This window comes from Ctenocephalides felis, unplaced genomic scaffold, assembly GCF_003426905.1.
Source record: "Ctenocephalides felis isolate EL2017-DRISC unplaced genomic scaffold, ASM342690v1 CF-g0.4_SCAFFOLD_03573, whole genome shotgun sequence".
NCBI classification, from domain to species: domain Eukaryota; kingdom Metazoa; phylum Arthropoda; class Insecta; order Siphonaptera; family Pulicidae; genus Ctenocephalides; species Ctenocephalides felis.
The window spans coordinates 4,423,958-4,442,889 of NW_020539727.1; the positions used below are offsets into that span (position 1 = coordinate 4,423,958).

Genomic DNA, 18,932 nt, shown 5'->3' on the forward strand with positions numbered 1-18,932 from the left:
TAACATGAAGGAACCTGTTTTACTCAGGTTTTGCCTAGTTTCTCCGGTATAAAAATGTTCACAATTAAAGCAATCTGATATACTAATTTTCTGAGGCGAATCAAACTTAGATTTAATTTTTGTAAAAATGAAACTGGCAGGGTAAAGGTTTAGTTGGTCTCTTTTACCTAACTTAAAATTAACAATAACTAACTTGTTGAACTTAACTTAAAATTAACAATGCATCTTATAAAACAATTAAATAACGTAGACTTATAAATTATATTAAGGTTTGGAGAACTAAAAAACAGTGCTCACAATCAAATCAAATAACATCAAAAAATATTTTTGTTATGGATTTTTGAACATTGTTTTTTTTCTTCTAATAGCAACGTCGTAAGAATCAAGGTGGTGTCTGATCTTTTTCCTTTTACTTTCAAATATTGTTGTTCAAAAATTCTTAACATTACTGATTTTTAGATATCGGTGGTGGATCTTTTTACCCGCGCCTACTCCACCTTATTATGGTGTATGTTTGTATGTATATGTATGACTAATTTTAATATTTTCCACAGTCACCTATTGTAATAAAATTGCCATAAAGCGACATACATATTTATCTATTAAAAAGATCAGTTTTTATGGTAAAAGCTTAGTACGAAAAAAAAACGTACGGAACGATAATGTCTGTGTCGCATTTCCAGTATTCCACTTGTTTCAACAATAAAAATGACATGTGCCCTTAATTACTATATCGCTCAGCCGAACGGGGTTGTCTATAATTTTATATCGAAAATATCAGGGGTCGATAACCGAAGGGTCGTGGCCTCTTGGTGGTATTTACGAAACAGTGTTTGTTGCACTAAATTTCAAGAAAATGTTACTGGTTAAAGATAGTAACAAAGTAGTGGTGCACGGCATCGTGCTTTAAGGCAAATTGCTGGAACTTTCCGTACCAAAAATTAAAATTTTTCAAAAACCTTCGAAATATTTTGAAAACTTTGAAAAAAATGATATTTGTGTGAATTTTGAAAGTTTTTATAAAATCTGACTTTTTTGAAAAAAATGAATTTTTTGTTATACTTTGAATTTTTCTAAAAATTTTGAACTTTTTTTCAAAGCTATCATACTGCGTGGCTGTTTTAGAGAAAAAATATCGAAGCGCGTAAGCGTCGCATCGCATAAACATTGATTCGGAACACATAGAAATGTAAACAAAATTCATAATTATCATTAAAATCTATATAAAATATCTCTTTATCGTCAAATGGCATTATTTTCTTCTTTTTTTCATTGGATCTCCGAAAACTTTGGACCTGCCTTTCCAAATATTTCACCAGTTGTTCATATCAAGTAAAATGTTTTTTAAATTATTCTAAACGGGCGCTCCGTTCTCTCAAAAACTGTATCACCATTTTCACACTTTTTGCTCTGTCTCTTGGAAATGGCTAGACCTGCCTTTGCCAAAGACTAATCAGCAAGTCTCCTTATCAATACTATTCTAATGATATCTGAAATATTTAAATCCATGTTCTCGAAATCGTCGACGAAAATTTATATCCGCACACACACACACGCGCGCGCAAATACACACACGCAAATACACACACACGCAAATACACACAACTCATACATCCATTATTTATAAGGTATGCCAAAATTTCCAGAAACCTTTAAAACTTTTCATTTTCGATTTTTTTGCAATTACTAAGATTTAAGTAGCATTTTGCCTGAAGGCAAGTTACATTAACTTCCCGATATTGATAAATCGGATTTATAATGATAAATCAGATTTAGCAGCGTTTAGAAGTGCTACAATACAATTTTGATTATTTGCGTTTTTTATTTGTCTAATCCTTAATATTTTTGAATGTTTTAAAATCATGAACCTTAACATAATAAAGAGTTTCATAAAAATCGTCAAAAAAAATTGTTTCAACAGTTGATTACGAAGAATCGCTCGACCAATCTGTATCCAAAAGCTGCACGATTTTCAACTGTATCTCCTGAACAGTTTTTGAACAGGAGGCTGAATTTAGATAAAACATGGATTAAAAATTCTGTTCTTTTCTGCTAATTATGAAGAAAAGGCTTGACCGATCGCCGCCTTAAACTAAACTGACGCAAGTCCTAATCGAATATTTTTAAAAAAATTCGAAACTGTCCAACCGTTTTTGTGGAAAGGTCGCCGAAAAGTCAAATTCGCCTCTCATATTCACACACATACTTTTTCTAATTTTGTAAACTATTTAGAATTACCTGAAACATAGAAAATATATAAAATTAGCAAGCTTTTTTGTAAAAGCTTTAAAAATTGCGGATTTAACTTAACTTCAATTGAATTTTCAGATTTGCTGACGTAGTCCAAATTTAAACAAATTTTGTTATTGAAGTTGGCAATACACCTTGGCAATCATATATTTAAAATTGTATTTAAAACCTAACCCAACCTAATAGAAGAAGTTAATATGGTTTTCTAAGATTAATTAATATATGAAACATATGCAGTTTTCGATTGATTTGTAAGAACTCGAAGTAGCTGAAATAACTGCAATTTGATGATATCATTTTTATTCTAAACGTAATAAAATTATAGTTGTGCTACTTGTGTAAATGACTTTGAATTTTACAATGAAATTTTAATGTTTTTAACATAGTGAAAGAGATGTTTATTTTTTTGCCAGAAATCCGATTTGCTAATTCTATGTTTTCTCGACGTTTTAAACCATTCTGAATCGTTCGAGATCAAAGTATATGTATGTACTATTTGGTATAGAAAAGGAAATGCATTTGGCATCCTTGACTGAGTCTTTTGTCTGCGTATGTCAGCCTCAATACCGCTTTTGTACAAGTTATAGTAATGGGCCAATAATCGAAAACATTTTTTTTGCATATCTTCACGTTTCCGATGTTTTTGAACATATTGACATACCTCAGAAAAAATGGATATGTGTGTGTGTGTGTGTTTTTTTGTGTGTCCGCAAATTTTTGTTTACGTTTTCGGGCTCACGGATCACCCGATTGGAATGGTTCAAAAAACATTCGATTTCTATTGATTGGGAGGTGTGCTGCTTAGTTTTTGGCAAAGAGTGCAAAAAATAGAAATCGAGTTTTTTAAAGAACGGAGTATCCGATTTGGATTATCCAAAAAACATTCAATTTGTAATGACTGGGAGAAGTGGTGATTAGTTTTTGGCAAAGGCCAGTCCAACCAGTTCGAAGATACAGAGCTAAATGTGGAAAAAATGACAGTTTTTGAGAGAAATAAGCGTTCAATTTAAATGATTTAAAGAACTTTCTATTTGTTTTAACAAAATAATTGCTTTTGGAAATTTTTTGTTTAAATTTTTTATTTTTTTTTTCAAATTTTTTTTTTATATATCGAAAATAATTCAGATTTTAATTGTAATTCTGATTTAAGTTCTAATTTACTTTAAACAAATATTTTCAACTTTGCAATTCAGTTTATATAATTCTTATAAATATTTGACAATTTTACAGTGTTTATAATGATCTGTTATAAAACATTTAATATTCTTCGAACATTTCGTTACGGTACGGGAAGTTCCAGCAATTTGTCTCAAGGCGCAATGCCATACACTTTAAGTTAATTTTTAATTTTGAAACTATTCTCAATAGTATAAAGTTATTATTGTATTTCGAATAAAATTGTTGATACAAGAATTCTCTATTTAGGTTGCATATAGTTGCATTACTCAAACTCGATTTTTCCGATCAATATTTTAAATTTTCGCTTAATAGCGTTTTCATACAGTTCTTAGAAAACTACACGTAAATGTTTTTATAGTATTGTTTGAAATGACCCATATTTATTAATGATTCAACGAATGGTCAACATATTTTCTCATAATCGATACCAGACACGCGACAAAGTAATATCCTATCACTGGCTATGGCACTTTGGAAAAAGAATAAATTACTATTGATACGAGATGAAATCGATAAATTATTATCAGAATTTTATTTAAGCCATAATATTAAAAAATCATATTTTAAAAGCACGATGGAGTTTGATTAAACTTTTCCATTCATAGAGGTATATATTGAATAAAATCAATAAGAGATCTAACTTTAAAGTTAGTGTGAATATACCATATATTCATATATAAAATCTAACTTACTTTCGCTGGTGGTTAGTTTTTGGAGACTATCGACCGAGCCGTTTCTTTAGCAGAATAGTGCAATTTTTTGGACCATATTTTTGTAAAAGATTCTAAACCGAACTCAAATCGACTGTTATTGTTCAAGAATTGTGCTCTTGGAAAAAATCGATCATATAAAATATTTGTGGCCCACCACAAATGGTTTATTTGAAAAAAAAAAAAATTGAGTTTTCTGATAATCGTATACTAAAACTTACAATTTGCTGGAGGTATATAAAATATTTTACAGCATTTGAATGCAATAAAATTATATACATACATGTTGTGTAGTATAAAATAATAGCATTAAAATTACCTTATATCTGATATATATTTTTATATTTATCTACATATTTATATGTTTTTAGATAAAAATACAAGTCCGCAGAATTTTCTGCAATAAAATTCATAATCGTCATTATTTTCATTGATCATTATTTTTGATCATAAAATAAAATGTTGATAGGTAAATTTTAATGGTGTTCTTGTCGATGTAAAATAATTTTAATACAAAGTTTTACCAATAACTAATGTTGAAATGATTTATGGTACTGGATGGTCTGAAATGTCTTTATCAAAATAAGGTTCTTGTTGCAATCAATAATTGATTTTCATAAATTTAACATGTTATTGACGTTATTAATTACTGGATGCTTTTTTATCAGCATCATAGAGTTTTTTGGAACATGGCCTTCTACATCATCATTTTTGCAATAACTTTTATCATACAATATAATTTTCAATGCATATCGTTAATTTTTTTGTCTTGAATAGATTTTTGCTAAAGTGAACATACCTTCCGGATTTCCATCTTGTGTCCCAGGTTATTCTAGAAAATATATTTTTTCCGGATTGTCCCGGTTTTTTAACAATTATTAAGTAAATTAACAAAAAAATATGAAATCAAACAAACAAGTGCTATTTTTTTTTTAAATTCATTATGAAGAAAATTGAATATTATTTTATACAAGGCTCAAAAGCGAAAAAAACCTATAGAGCGAAAAATATAAGATATAATATAATATCGTAGATGAAAAAGTATTACATATAATTGAATAATTAAAGTTCTTATAATAACAAACTTTTAAACGTTCTTATAAACAAAACATTTAATTTTAAATGGTCCTTTTTATGATGTATAAGAATTGTAATATTTCGCATATAAATCGTGATTTATAATATTTTTGGAGCATTGTTGTAGCTGAATTATCACGGTAAGCAAATCGAATGTAAATCATAAATCAATTTATCTCCAAGTTTCCAGAAAGATTGTGAACTGCCATGTCATTGAAATTTATAATATTTTAATAGTTAGAACATGAAATGAAATTTTTAATATTGCCAGTAACTTAAGTTGGATATAAATGCACACGTTGAGCCAATCTAATTTAAAATCGGTTCAGTAGTTCATGAGACCTATCCGAACCAACATAAAGATACGGACTTTCTTTTTGTAGTTTTGTTTCCACTAAAGAAGAGTTTATTATATTCTTAAATAGAATTTGTTATTTTAAGCCCTCCACCCCCAAATTAACATATCTAACTAGTTGGTTTGGTATTTAGCCTTGAGGCAAGTTACATGAACTTTCCGATATGTGTAAATAATCGACTTAATCCAAAAAAATGTGTGATTAATATACTTCATCAATCCTACTTTAAAAAAACGATATAAATTTTAGCAAAGTTTGACGAATTTTTTAAATTAAACTACTTGTCGTAAGGGCGTAATATTACAGTAAGTTCTATAAGACCATGATGTATATCGCCAAAAAAAGTTCCATGAAAATTGGCTTAATTTTTTTTTTCAACAGTTCATTACAAGAAAACGGCTTGGTAGATTTTCACCTAAAATTAATCAGTACCATTCCCAACTAATATCTTTCGAACAGTTTTTGTTTTTTTAAAATCGGTTCGGTAGGATGAGCTTAAATGTGGACGAAAAGTTGAACACTTTTTTTCACATTGCAAAGAAATTGCTGTCCCGGTTTTTACTTAAAAATATATCATAACTTTATTTTTACTTTTTCTAATAAAAGTATCAAAAACTGTTTTTATATTGTAAAAGACATCGACTAAATAAGACAGTGCGGCATTAATTACTAATTTTATTATATTTTAAAAGTTGTTATAATTATTGCAAAGTTTAGTATGAAAAATTGAATTAAATAATTTATCAGAGACGCAAATGTGACTTTCCAAATAACTTATTAATCACCAATATATCAAGAATTGTCTTCAAAACTCATAAAAGCATCATTATTATTGCAACTAATCTGTGAGATAGTTTGAAAATTTCAAGATCATAATTTTTTTAAGAAAAAAAATCAACTGAATTGTATAGAAATTCAAACTATCTATATATGAATGAGTATGCTGATTATATACAATAAATATTATTTAGATTATTTTCTTCGATAAACCAACTGAACTTTTAAGGACGAACAGATTTAATTTGCATTTGAAGAAAATCATCTAAAAAAATATTCATTGCATATAATCAGCATGCTTATTCAAGTATAGATAATCTGAGTTTCTTCACCATTCTGTTCAGTTTTTTCTCTTAAAAAAAACAAAATCCTGAAAGTTTGAAACTATTCCTCAGATTTGTTGCGATATTGATTATGCTTTCATGAGGTATAAAGGCAATTCTTGATATAATGATTAACATATGTTATTTGAAAGATCACATTTTTGTTTCTAATAAATTATTCAATTCATTTTTTTGCTAATTTTCAATTATTAATGTTGAGGTGGTGGTTTTTCTTGGTGTTAAAGTAATCTAAATATTCAAAGTACCATGAAGGAGGGAAAAATGCAAACTTTCAATTTCACTTTTATGTGTCTAACAATTGCCATATGCATATTGCACACGTTAACTAGTTCAGAAATTAAAAGTTCATATGTTCCTCCATGGCAATAATCCATAAAATAGGAAGCTTGGAGGAATATGAATTAGTTATCATGTTTATCGATTTTGAGTTGAGTGAAAACAACCAGCTGATGGGTAGCATAGGGCCGTATTATTTTATAATATTAGTTGAAATATAAAATTGTTTTGAAATTTTTCATCTATTCATCTCTTTATCAGAAAAGTGCCGGCAGAAACAATAATATGTAATTTTATACTAATTATTGATAGTGTAATACAGGGCTTCTTAAACTTTTGTCCTTCGCGACCCCGTTTATGATTGCGATTTTCTTGACAACCTCACACAAAAAAATATTTTAGATGATTTATTTATTTGGTAACAATATACATATATAAATACATACAAAAATATAAAGTTTTAGAATTTGTTGTAAAACGTACAGAAACCTAGACGTGATGTTATAAAATGATACAAATATTTGGCATTAAAAACTCTCGAAAGAATTTTCCTGCGCGATCTCATTTGGAGTCGCGACATATAATTTAAGAAGTCTTGGCCTAATACATTTATATTTTTTAATACGTAAATATTTTACTGACTAAGATCTTATCAAATATTATTAATCTTGTTTTTAAAAAAATCATTATTCGATCCAATTTGATATTTCAAGACTTAAGTGGATTTGTTGCATATTGTCAACTTAATAATTACTTCCACAAGTCAAAAGTCTATATGAATTTTATTCATAGTGCTTATTTAACCTGGAAAACTGTACATTAATTTAAAAATATGTTAAACAAAGCCAAACTAGCCAAGCCAAAAGACCTTGTGGAAGTGGTTTTAACATTGTCAATTATAATTGACAATGTCATTCACAAACTTTTTACCGCACTTTTCAGTCTGGATAAAATTTTGGTTGATTAGTTATTTAGTACCGAGATTGCTATGACTATGATGAAACATCCTTTCTGAAATTTTGGTTTATCAGTTAGTTAGTACAAAGATTATCATGATTATGCTAGATTTTTTATAGCAAACTATACAATAAGTACATTCAGCTACTATTATAGACAATTTAATAGACGGAGTGTTAAGGATAGGTATCCTGTGATAGAACCTTCTGCAATTATAGCATTATGTAATTTGGCGTAATAGTTCATTACAGCTTAAATAGCTGGAGGAGGTTACACGCCAGTTGATTTGGATGTTGACTTAGCCGAGTCTTATATCTGGAGCAGGAGTTGTTAATTAATTTAACAGTAAAATTCTAAGGTCTCGATGTATTGGCCAGTGTCAAAATTTTATTCGTGTAGAATTGCTATGTTTAATTTACTAGCCGCACCCCATAGTTGTTGACCGTAGGACCATATTGGTTTATTAATTGTCTTGTATATTAGGAGTTTATTTTCTATGAAATTTGTGATTTCCAACCCATTAACCAATTAAACTACCTACGTGTCAATTTGAGCTGCTGGCGTTTCTTAAGTATATGATCAGGTTTAGGACTGTTTAAACATTTAAACATTTCAGGACATAATTCTAGCGGTACAATTCCATGACATCTGTAGGTTATGATTTCAAAGAAGACTGACCAAATTTTGGTCAGTACAAAGATTTTTTGAAATTTCACATAAAAGATGCAATCCAGGCATTATATTTCTAAGGTATTTATTATAAACTATTTTCAAGACCAACAGATTTATATAAGAATCTAGAATTTTTCTATGCTAAATAATAACAGTACACCTCTGGATTGATTTTACAGAAAATGTCTTGCAACGTAAAGGTTGATTGGAGAAGAATAGACAACTATTGTACAATTGGGGGTTGAATGTAGGACAACCAGTGCGTATGTAGGACAAAATGGTGTCATGATGAGACGTAGTTTTATTTTTAAGTAAAAGCGAAGTCTATTTGAGAGTCCTTCTATTGGTGTTAAGAGGTTATTGTTGCGAAGCCTAATGAAAATTGTTTGAATATCCATCTGTTATTTTTATCCAAATTATTAAACTAGGTCAACTTCATGGTAATACTTAAATAATAGATCGCCTGTCTTTTGTAGATGGAGTTTTTAATTGGCCTCTTTAAAGAACAATATATTGGATATATGACCTAGAAACTACAACTGCTTTTTTCTGATCTCATCTTCTTCAATTCGTTTGTTATTGGTATCAACTAATTAATTGATTTTCTGAACTAATTATTAGACTAAGGAAACTTTGAATATTATAATGTTTATATCTTAAGTCTAATTAAAAATAACCTAATAAATTACTTATTTCTTTAGGACAAGATTTCATAGGCAACTTAAATTCATAAAATATTAATAAATATTCATGTTAATAATGCAATTATTAACCCTATTTATATAATCCAAAACTAATCACAGTTAGAACCAGGCAATTTATTAATATTTGTAAAGCAATAAATTATTTTTATGTTACGGTAAACATCAGTATTATTTTCGCATTTAATAATTTAATCTATTATTTTTAAAATATTGGTATGATCCAAGATATTGTTTCTCTTGAACTCTAACAAACCTATAAAGATTTTGATGATAGTTGGAATCATTTCCTAAACTAGTCAGAATAAATTTTATTTGTGAATTGTTTTGTGTAATTTAGCGCAACATGTAGTAATCTAAAGTTTTTTTTCAGGATTAAATATCAAAAGATCCAACATCAGGATTTGGATTCATGACAAAGATATTGGAAAATTACAGCAAGTACTTTGGCAAGGACATGGTGATAAATTGCGAGCAGAGACTTCAAAAAATCCACGTGTGAGGAAGTTCTTGGAAGCAGTGCCACATTTAATGGTTCGATTTTTTAAATTATATTTATATATGTACTAGTTGACCCGACAAACGTTGTCCTGTAACCATGCTTACAATATTTTAATATCCCACACTAATATTTACCGTTTACCTAAAAATAATAATTATTGTTTTTTAAAATACTCTTCAGACCAAAATGCATATACATCAATATGAGCGATGTAAAATGTAGCAAACTACTTTAAATAAAAAGATGAGTCTCAATTCCTATACTATATTGAAAATTGAAGTCTTTTAAACGGTATAACAAATTCAGATTAATTAATACATAGTATAAAAGTACAATGTTACCTTGGATTTTTCCACCGAAAATAATTACTCCAATAATGTTGCCTATAATTTTTATAATCTTGTACCATATTTTAACTGGTTTTTGTAATAATATCTAAATTACATTTTTCTTATAATTAGTAATAATTTAATACACATTATTACCAGGGACGCTCCTGGGGTCCTCGGCGCCAGCATGCCATTTTTTTCTAGCGCACCCCCCCTCTCCAAATATTTTACCTGTTTTAACGTTTTATTATTAAAATTATCATTAATTACTATTTGGCTTTTGAAACATTTTACTTATTTATTTTGGGTATTTTATGCAATTTATTCTATTGAGCAAATCATAGAAAGCAAAGAAATTCTAGCCTTTCATTATTAAACATAATCATATCATAACACTGGTACTTCATGTTGGATTATTATAATCTTTTTTTTTTATTATTTAAGATATTCAAAATTGCATCTTAACCTTATCCTTATTGATATCTTAAGGGCCGAATTGTATGTATTCAATTTTACTTTCTCATTTCTTGTTTTAATGTGAAATTTTTAACGTATTTTAAAAATATTGTGTAAAGATTAGTAAAAGGTAGAGATAAATTATATATTTCTTGAATTATATTGAAAAAAAAAACACTATATTGAAAATTTCATATCTGAATCTTGGGTTGGCGCCCCCTAATGCGTGCGCTCGTCGCATTGAAGGTAGGACCGGCCCTGATTATTGCTTAATTTCATATTTTAAGTGAATTAATTTGTCAAATCCTGCTCATATGTGTATCACTCCATCTGCCATACATATACTGTATCTTATATAATTTTAATTTCTGACACCTCTCCGCTGCTTTTTGGCTGTAATAATGTAGACATTTGATTTTTTTTATTCATAATAATGAATTTATTATACATATTCTAAAATTGTCTAGGCGCATAAGTAAATTGAAATTTTTGGCAGATTACAGTTTTTATTTGTTTTCAATGTCAAACAAAGACATGTCGTTTCTGCAAATTTTTCCATTTATTTCTGCAATATTACTATATTTTTTAAATCACATACTTCCTAAAAAAATCCTTAACAAACTTCAGAAAGATTTATCAAAATCTGAAAAATCGTTCAAGAGGAGTATACTCACATACATTATTACAGAAGAATTTTATATATAAGATATATATCTTAGTCCATTTATGAAAATTGTATCTACTCATGTTTTTTTATAATAAGATAAAAATGCTATGGGTTTGATTTTGTTACATGTTCAATTAAGAATTTTAAACAGGTTGGGCAGTTACTAATATTTTCATATTTTTTATTTTTTTAGAATAACATTAAAGACGTCCATGAGGCAACTGTCGAGAATAAATTAGAACAACTAATTCAAACGACAGAAGATCCAGTGGTTCCTGCAATACTTTCTAGCAAGGATGCTAATGGTCTCACACCTTTGCACAAAGTAAGGCACATTTTGAAATAAATATATTGCTCTCATTGTTAACGAATAAGGGTTTTTTGGACAAAGTAGTATATATGAAATGAAATAAAAAACTCATAGACCTGACGTATAACAGACCAATGTTATGGCAAGGCTATGTTACGAAGTACTTTTCATAATAAATATTGACAAAAGCTATGTAATTGCTTTGCAGTCAGGCGCATTTCTCAGGTTGACATATAGAAAACCTAATCTAGAAACTGCACAAATGTCAAAAAAAAACGATCTTAGATAACAGATTCTTGCTGATCCGGGTTCATAACATGCGAGTGACGTTGCAGTTTATGTGTAAAACGCCTGAATGCACAGCAAATACACGACATTTTGACAATATTCAGTATGATTCAACAGAATAATGTATAGAAGTTGAAGCGTATCATGGCCTTGCCATAACATCTTTCTGTTATGCGGCAGAATCGGTTACTAACTTTTGTCAGAGTATTTTGCATTTTTAAAACAGACTATGAAAAAATATGGTTATGACCGAGGCTCAATCGTCAAATCTTTGTCCTACTTTTCAAAATTATAAATCATTGCTCAGTCTATGATCTATCAATGCAGCAAAATATTTGATCTGAACGGGTATATCAAAAAAACATTAAACAAAAACTATCCTTCTCTGCAGAACTTAAATTGATGGTTTTTTGAATACACCTCCCAAAGTGGTAAAAATGTCTGTGTTGATAATATTCTCAAAGTCATATACTTCTTCAGTTATTGTATTTTATACAATCATTTCATATCCAGGCTGCAGGTCTTGGACACTCCGAGCTGGTGGCTTACATATTGCGCAGATGGCCAAATTCAGTAGATCTGGCTGATAAAGAAGGAAGAACGGCAGCACATTATGCTGCTGCAGCTCGAGATGGGGACAAATGCTTCGATATGCTGATACAAGCAGGAGCTGATCCGGCCAGATTGGATTCGGTTTGATAATTTAGTATTTTGCATTTAGTTAACACTATGAGACCTTGAACGGCGGTTGCAATCTGATATCCACAAGCGTGCTCTCAGCGCTGTGATCCATGTGGATTTGTCAAAACCGATTTTTGAAAACCGGCTTTTTTATGAAAATTGTGTAATTCGAAAACCGGTTTTTAGCGGAAAAAATCGGTTTATACTGTTATATTAATTTAGATCAATGCGTCTTCTTGTTGAGGGAGTCAGGAATTGCTCTACTCAAACTTTAAAAATAGTTTGTAGCCTTGGAAGCCACAAATGAAATAACAAAATTTTCAGAATTTAATCACGCTTTGAAAACGATTAAGCCTAGTTTGTTTGCTAGTGAGAAGTATTTTCTATTTCGAAAATTTTTGTGAGTGAACAAAAGACACTCCTAAATAACAAATAGAAAGACGTCCTCAGCTTTTAACAATCATATTTCATTAAACCAAAAAATAATAAAATATTTGAAATTGTTCGGAATACAATAAAATCGAGGATTTGTGTTATTGTTTTGAGAACTAAAATTGACTTTAACAAGTATGTATTAATATGTGTCTAATATTTTTCTATTTAATTAAAAGTCAAAAGTTATTTAGTTAGAAATGTATCATTTTTATTTATTCGAACTCTTTACTTTCACTATCATAAAAATATTTATATTCTCATTTGTGAAAATGATGCATGAATAACGAATAATCATTTTCAAAGTTATTTAATTTAGATCAACATTTATATAATTTTTATATAAAGTTCAAAAACCAGCTAAATTCGGTTCCCTGGGAAATTCACAATTTGAAAACCGGTTTTCTGAACCCTTTGTGGAACGCATGGGGATTACAGGTTTCTACCGCCGTTTGGGGTTTATTGGGTAAAATTAGATAATGAATTGAATCAATTTTAGACTATTGTTGTGAATTATATTTATTATGAATGTATTATAATTTGAGCAATTTGCTATTAACAGAAAAATATTTAAAACACAAAGTTTTATATACATGGATAAAAAGATTTTTATTAGTTGTTTAATTTTTACAGTAGTTTGTATGTTTTTATTACTCAATAGCCACAGTGCAACGTACACTACTGTTGATCATCAGCACTACTCTGTGATTAATCATCATAACTTTATTAATTAAATAAGTCCACAAAAAATTGTTGTCTGTTTTGGGTATGCGGCATATGAATTACTAGATCGGACATTTTGTCATTTAATTAAAAACTAAATAATTTTTTGCCATTTGAGCCCCAATTTCGACTTCAAATTTATTTGCCGCACCCCCAATACAGACATTTTTTTTCATTTTGTGGAATAGTGTTATTTATATATCAATTACGATTTAGAAACAAAAAGCACCAGGCTACTACAAGGCAAAACCAGCTGAATTGGAACGAGCCCTTTTAACAGTGATTCCAGAAGCTCCAAGAGTAGCCAGTAAGAATTTTCCATCAGGATGGGATTGGGGTATTTTATCAGGAGCCTCATCACTTCAAGGTCTTAGCTCCAAACGGGGATCACAAATATTTGGACCCACCACTGAGAAAAACAACGCTAAGGTATAATATACAATCACTTTTGGTAAAGCAATATATTTTTCTTACCGAAACTCAAATTTTGTAAAAAAAAAGTTTTTATTCCGGCATACAAATTTATTTTCAATTAAGTTACTAATAACTTTATTACAAAATTATCCAATTCATCTATTGCTTCAAAATTTAATTATGAATGAAGGTAATTAAAAATTAAAAATATTCATATTCCAAAATCAATTTTTACAGATACTTCAAGTATTTGCATTTCAAGTAATTGCATTTGTAAATATGAACATACACATCATGGTATTTAACTATGTTATCGTTAGTAGATTCAAAAATATTTAAAGTATTTGTATCAATCAGGCATGTTATAAGATCCAAAGTAAATGAATATTTTAGATTGTATGAGTACCAATGTGATATATTCCATGTCTACTGTTCAATATAAAAGAAAACTATGGCATCGTGCCTCAAATTGCTGGAACTTCCCGTAGTGTAATTAAACATTCGAAAAATAAAAATAATCAGTCAACAAAAGTGTCTATGAATAAATATTATAAAAACAAGATCTTTCATTATTTGTTTCTTGTAGACAAAATGTGAGAACTTATTAGATTAGACTACATTGTTTATATATGTTTGAATTGAATATATATAAACAAAATCTAATTAAGCGGACTTATTGTTAGAATGAACATATTTTATTTCAAATGCATCAATTTTTTGTTCGCGAAATATATGCACTGAGCTAACAATTTTAAATAGTCCAATCAACTATACAAACATAAAAAGTATTAGGATGTCTAGGATCTAATCGGAATTTCTGCACTTTTTGCTTTGTATCTTCGAAACGGCTGGGCCTCCCTATACCAAAAACTAATTATTACGTCTCCACATTAATATGAATCCAATGTTTTTTGAATCATTCAAATCGGCCGATTTGTTCTCTCAAAACCTGCCATTTTTTGCACTGTTTGCTCCGTATCTTCGAGCTGATCCTGCCTTCGCCTTCGAATCCAATGTTTTTTTGTATTATTCAAAGCGGTTCATCGGTGTTCCCGAAATCGTCGACGAAAATTTGTATCCGCACACACACACATACATAATTTTTTTCTGAAGTATGCCAAAATATTCAGGAACCGTTGAAACGTAAAGACACGCAAAAAATGCGACTACTATAACTTACCCTATGGCAAGTTAGCTACTGGTATAAGAAATTATTAATAGAAATAGATAGCTTTCATGGAAATATGTCAACTAATCACTTTTGATCATCTTCTTTTTTGGACATCATTTCTAAAAACGAATTGATTATGGTTTCAGTACAAATTGGTCTCTTCAGTTCATTAAATTCAGTTCATTTCATATATCTGGACATCAAATTTCAATTTCAATATACTTATATGTTACAATACTAAACACCTAATACATTGTTATAACAAATTAAAAAATAATCAGTAATACTTCTTATTATATTTTGAGTTTAAGACTCGACACAAAAAAATCAAAATGTTCATCTAAAGTTTTTCAAAATTGCATCAAAATTTCAAAATTGTATCAAAAGTTTTTGGTACATCAAATAGTACATTTAAAAATAATCAAAAAGACGTAACGACATCAAAAGTACTCAATTTTGTGTTTTTGGTACATTAAACTAGTGGGGTGGGTGGCATCGTGCCTTAAGGCAAATTGCTGGAACTTCCCGTATCGTAACGAAATGTTCGAGGAATACTGAATGTTTTCAAATAGATTATTATAAATATTATAACATTGTCTAATATTTATAAGAATTATATAAACTGAATTGCAAAGTTGAAATTATTTGTTTCAACAAAAACCTAAAAAAAAAAAAAAAAAAAAAAAATGGAGCAAAAATTTTTTTTTCCAAAATCAATTATTTTGTTAAGACAAGCAGAAAGTTTTTTGAATCATTCAAATCGGACGCTTAATTCTCTCAAAAACTGCCATTTTTTACATATTTAGCTCCGTATCTTCGAAATGGCTGGGCCTGCCTTTGCCAAAAACAAATAAACACTTCTCCCAATCATTACTAATTGAATGTTTTATAGATCATTCAAATCGGATACTCCGTTCTCTCAAAAATTCGATTTCTATTTTCCGCACTCTTTGCTCCGTATCTCCGAAACGGCTGGACCTGCCCTTGCCAAAAACTAATCAGCTCTTTTCCCCATCAATAGGAATCGAATGTTTTTTGAACCATTCAAATCGGTTGATCCGTGCGCCCTAAAACGTGACTGGAAATTTGTATCCACACATACATACACACACACACACATACACACACACACACACACACACATCCATTTTTTCTGAGGTATGCCAAAACGTTCAGAAACCTTCAAAACGTCGAGAAATGTAAAAATTTTCAATTCCGATTTTCGGCCCATTACAATAACTTACCCTACGGGAAGTTAATAATATATTCAGAAATAATCGGAAAGACTTTACAAGTATAAATATCAAAAGATTTTCGAACATTTTTTATGGTTCACATTATTTAATTAGTGTGTTCAAAAATAATTTCAAATAGTTGACGTACAGGGATATCATAAAAACTTACATTAGTTTTTGGTGAATATATTAAAAAATAATCAGAAAAACTAGAGATATAAGGATATCAAAAGTGTATTGTTTAAACTTTTCGTACATAAACTAGTATATTTAAAACTAAAAAGCTTATTGATGATATGTTATACAATTTTTATAACCCCAATAAGTTTTTTTATGGTTTATTTGTTGACTTTGCATACACGTACATTAGTCATATACATTTTATAAGTTATCTTTACACTTTTATTTTATTTTATCGTAGATAATTATATAACTTTTTTATTTGCCTTGCTCACATGGAGCATTTTTAGCCATCTACAACATTTCTTTATTTATTCAACATTATTTTTTAATTCTATTTCTTACTTCTAATTATAATTAATTTTAACTCGACATCTCAAATTCTAACTCAAATTTTAAACCTCTGTAGTTCTTGTCTACTCTTTTCCTATTTTTTGTTCTCCATAACGGCGTGCTTATCATCCGCCCTAGTCACTGCACCCTAATAAATTAAGAATGTTCAAAAAAACAGGTTTAAACAATAAGTTTTTATTTTGAACAGTGAATAATGGAATTATGTATTATATTTACAAAATGTAATGTCTAATATAAAGCATGTATTATAACTGCTGAATCAGTAACTCCAGTAGTATTTGGAATGTCCAAAATTAGATTGAATGTATAGCAGAATGCATATAGATATAATAATCTTAATATTATAAAATTTATATCCTTATTTGTATAAGTGCTAAAGCGTTAAAGCGAATTTTAGGAAGAGCAGCCAGAATTAGCTGCTGAAGTGAAAGAACCACCAAAAGAAGAAAGTGCAAATGATGAGAAACCAGGTGCAGATGCACCGTCGTCACTTGCATGTGAAATATCGAAAAATGCAGCAAAAGCTTTAGAGGAAAGTGCCAATACCAAAGATGAAGCAGCAAATGAGGAACAACCTTCCACCGAAGCAACTGAAGAAACGAAAAATGAAGAAGAAGCCACTGAAGCTGAGAACCCTGAAGAAGCAAATAATGAACCTGCACCTGAAGCAGAACCAGCACCAGAAGCAGAACCAGCACCAGAAGCAGAACCCAAAACAGCTCCTCAGGAAGAACAAATCGACGAAGAAGAAATCAAAGCTTTGCAATCAGAAAGTCTATATAGCGATAGAATTGTTAGAGAATCTCCTAAAATTGCAAACCAAGATTCAGAAGGCAGGAGTACAGTGGATAAGGATGAAGACGATGTTGTAGTTAGTGATACTGCAGAAATTTTGGACGTGGAAAAAGAACGGGAAAAGGAGCAGACTGATGAATCTTTGGATCAGGAGGAAAATGCAGAGGTGGGTTGATAGGCTTCAGTAAGGTGCTTACTAACGTTTCTCAAAAATACATGTATTATTGACCAGTACATGGTAGATGGTTAAAATAATTTGGTGAGAACTTAACAAATTTTAAAAAAAGTTGTCCGGGAATTATTTTCATAGTATTTGTAGAAATTGAGTGGTTTCTGGAACCACTGTTCATAATTATTATTGTTGGTCTCTTGAGTTTGCACTTCAGTAGACTGTTGTGTGGAAGAACTTGTTTCTGTTTTTTTATTCTTTTGTATCTGAAGCCTTTTGTATACGTTCTTCTTGTACAAGTGATCAATGGTAACGATTTTTTATCTTCTCTGTCAGTTCATCTATTTCAATTTTTCAATTATGGTTAATTCAAGATCCATTTTTCATGGCTAAGAATTGCACCTAGTAAAATTTTTGTTTCTTGTTTGCAATGTCTTTTAATTTATATAGTTAAATAGAGCAGGTTATTAACTTTGCATATTAACAATTGAATAATCACACAGATTGCCCTCTACAAGACAAACCGTAAAAGATACAAAAAACATTGTTCTGATGAAAAATGCAGAATAAAATTTCGAATAAAATGATGCATAAATCGTTAAGTATATTCATATAATTTTCTCGAGTTTTTTCAGTTTTCCTTGAATTTTTCAACTGCAACTTACCTGTAGGCCACACCGGGCGGAATTCGATGTTGCGATATATGGGAGAAAAACTAAAAATTTTGAAACCTTTGTAACGATGTATAATACTCTATGTTTTTTTAGAGAAATATCGAATCGTGAGGAGTGTTGCTCTAACCTAACCGCACTTTGCATTTCAACAATTGAATAATCACACAGATTGCCGTCTACAGTCCCGATTTAAAGAGTTTACAGATTTCCAATTTTTAATAATTTTTATAATTCAGACTTATTTGAGTTGGGT

The 18,932-nt window shown here is 29.5% G+C and overlaps 1 protein-coding gene across 1 annotated transcript in view; it reads left to right on the plus strand.

Moving 5' to 3' along the window:
- Positions 1-18,932, plus strand: part of LOC113389319 — a 71,258-nt gene that overhangs the window by 16,895 nt on the left and 35,431 nt on the right. Inside the window, exons 6-10 of the mRNA XM_026626364.1 lie at positions 9,673-9,833; positions 11,447-11,578; positions 12,365-12,544; positions 13,904-14,116; positions 17,439-18,002. Of these exons, the coding sequence (XP_026482149.1) occupies positions 9,673-9,833; positions 11,447-11,578; positions 12,365-12,544; positions 13,904-14,116; positions 17,439-18,002 (1,250 nt within the window). The remainder of the gene's footprint in view (positions 1-9,672; positions 9,834-11,446; positions 11,579-12,364; positions 12,545-13,903; positions 14,117-17,438; positions 18,003-18,932) is intronic.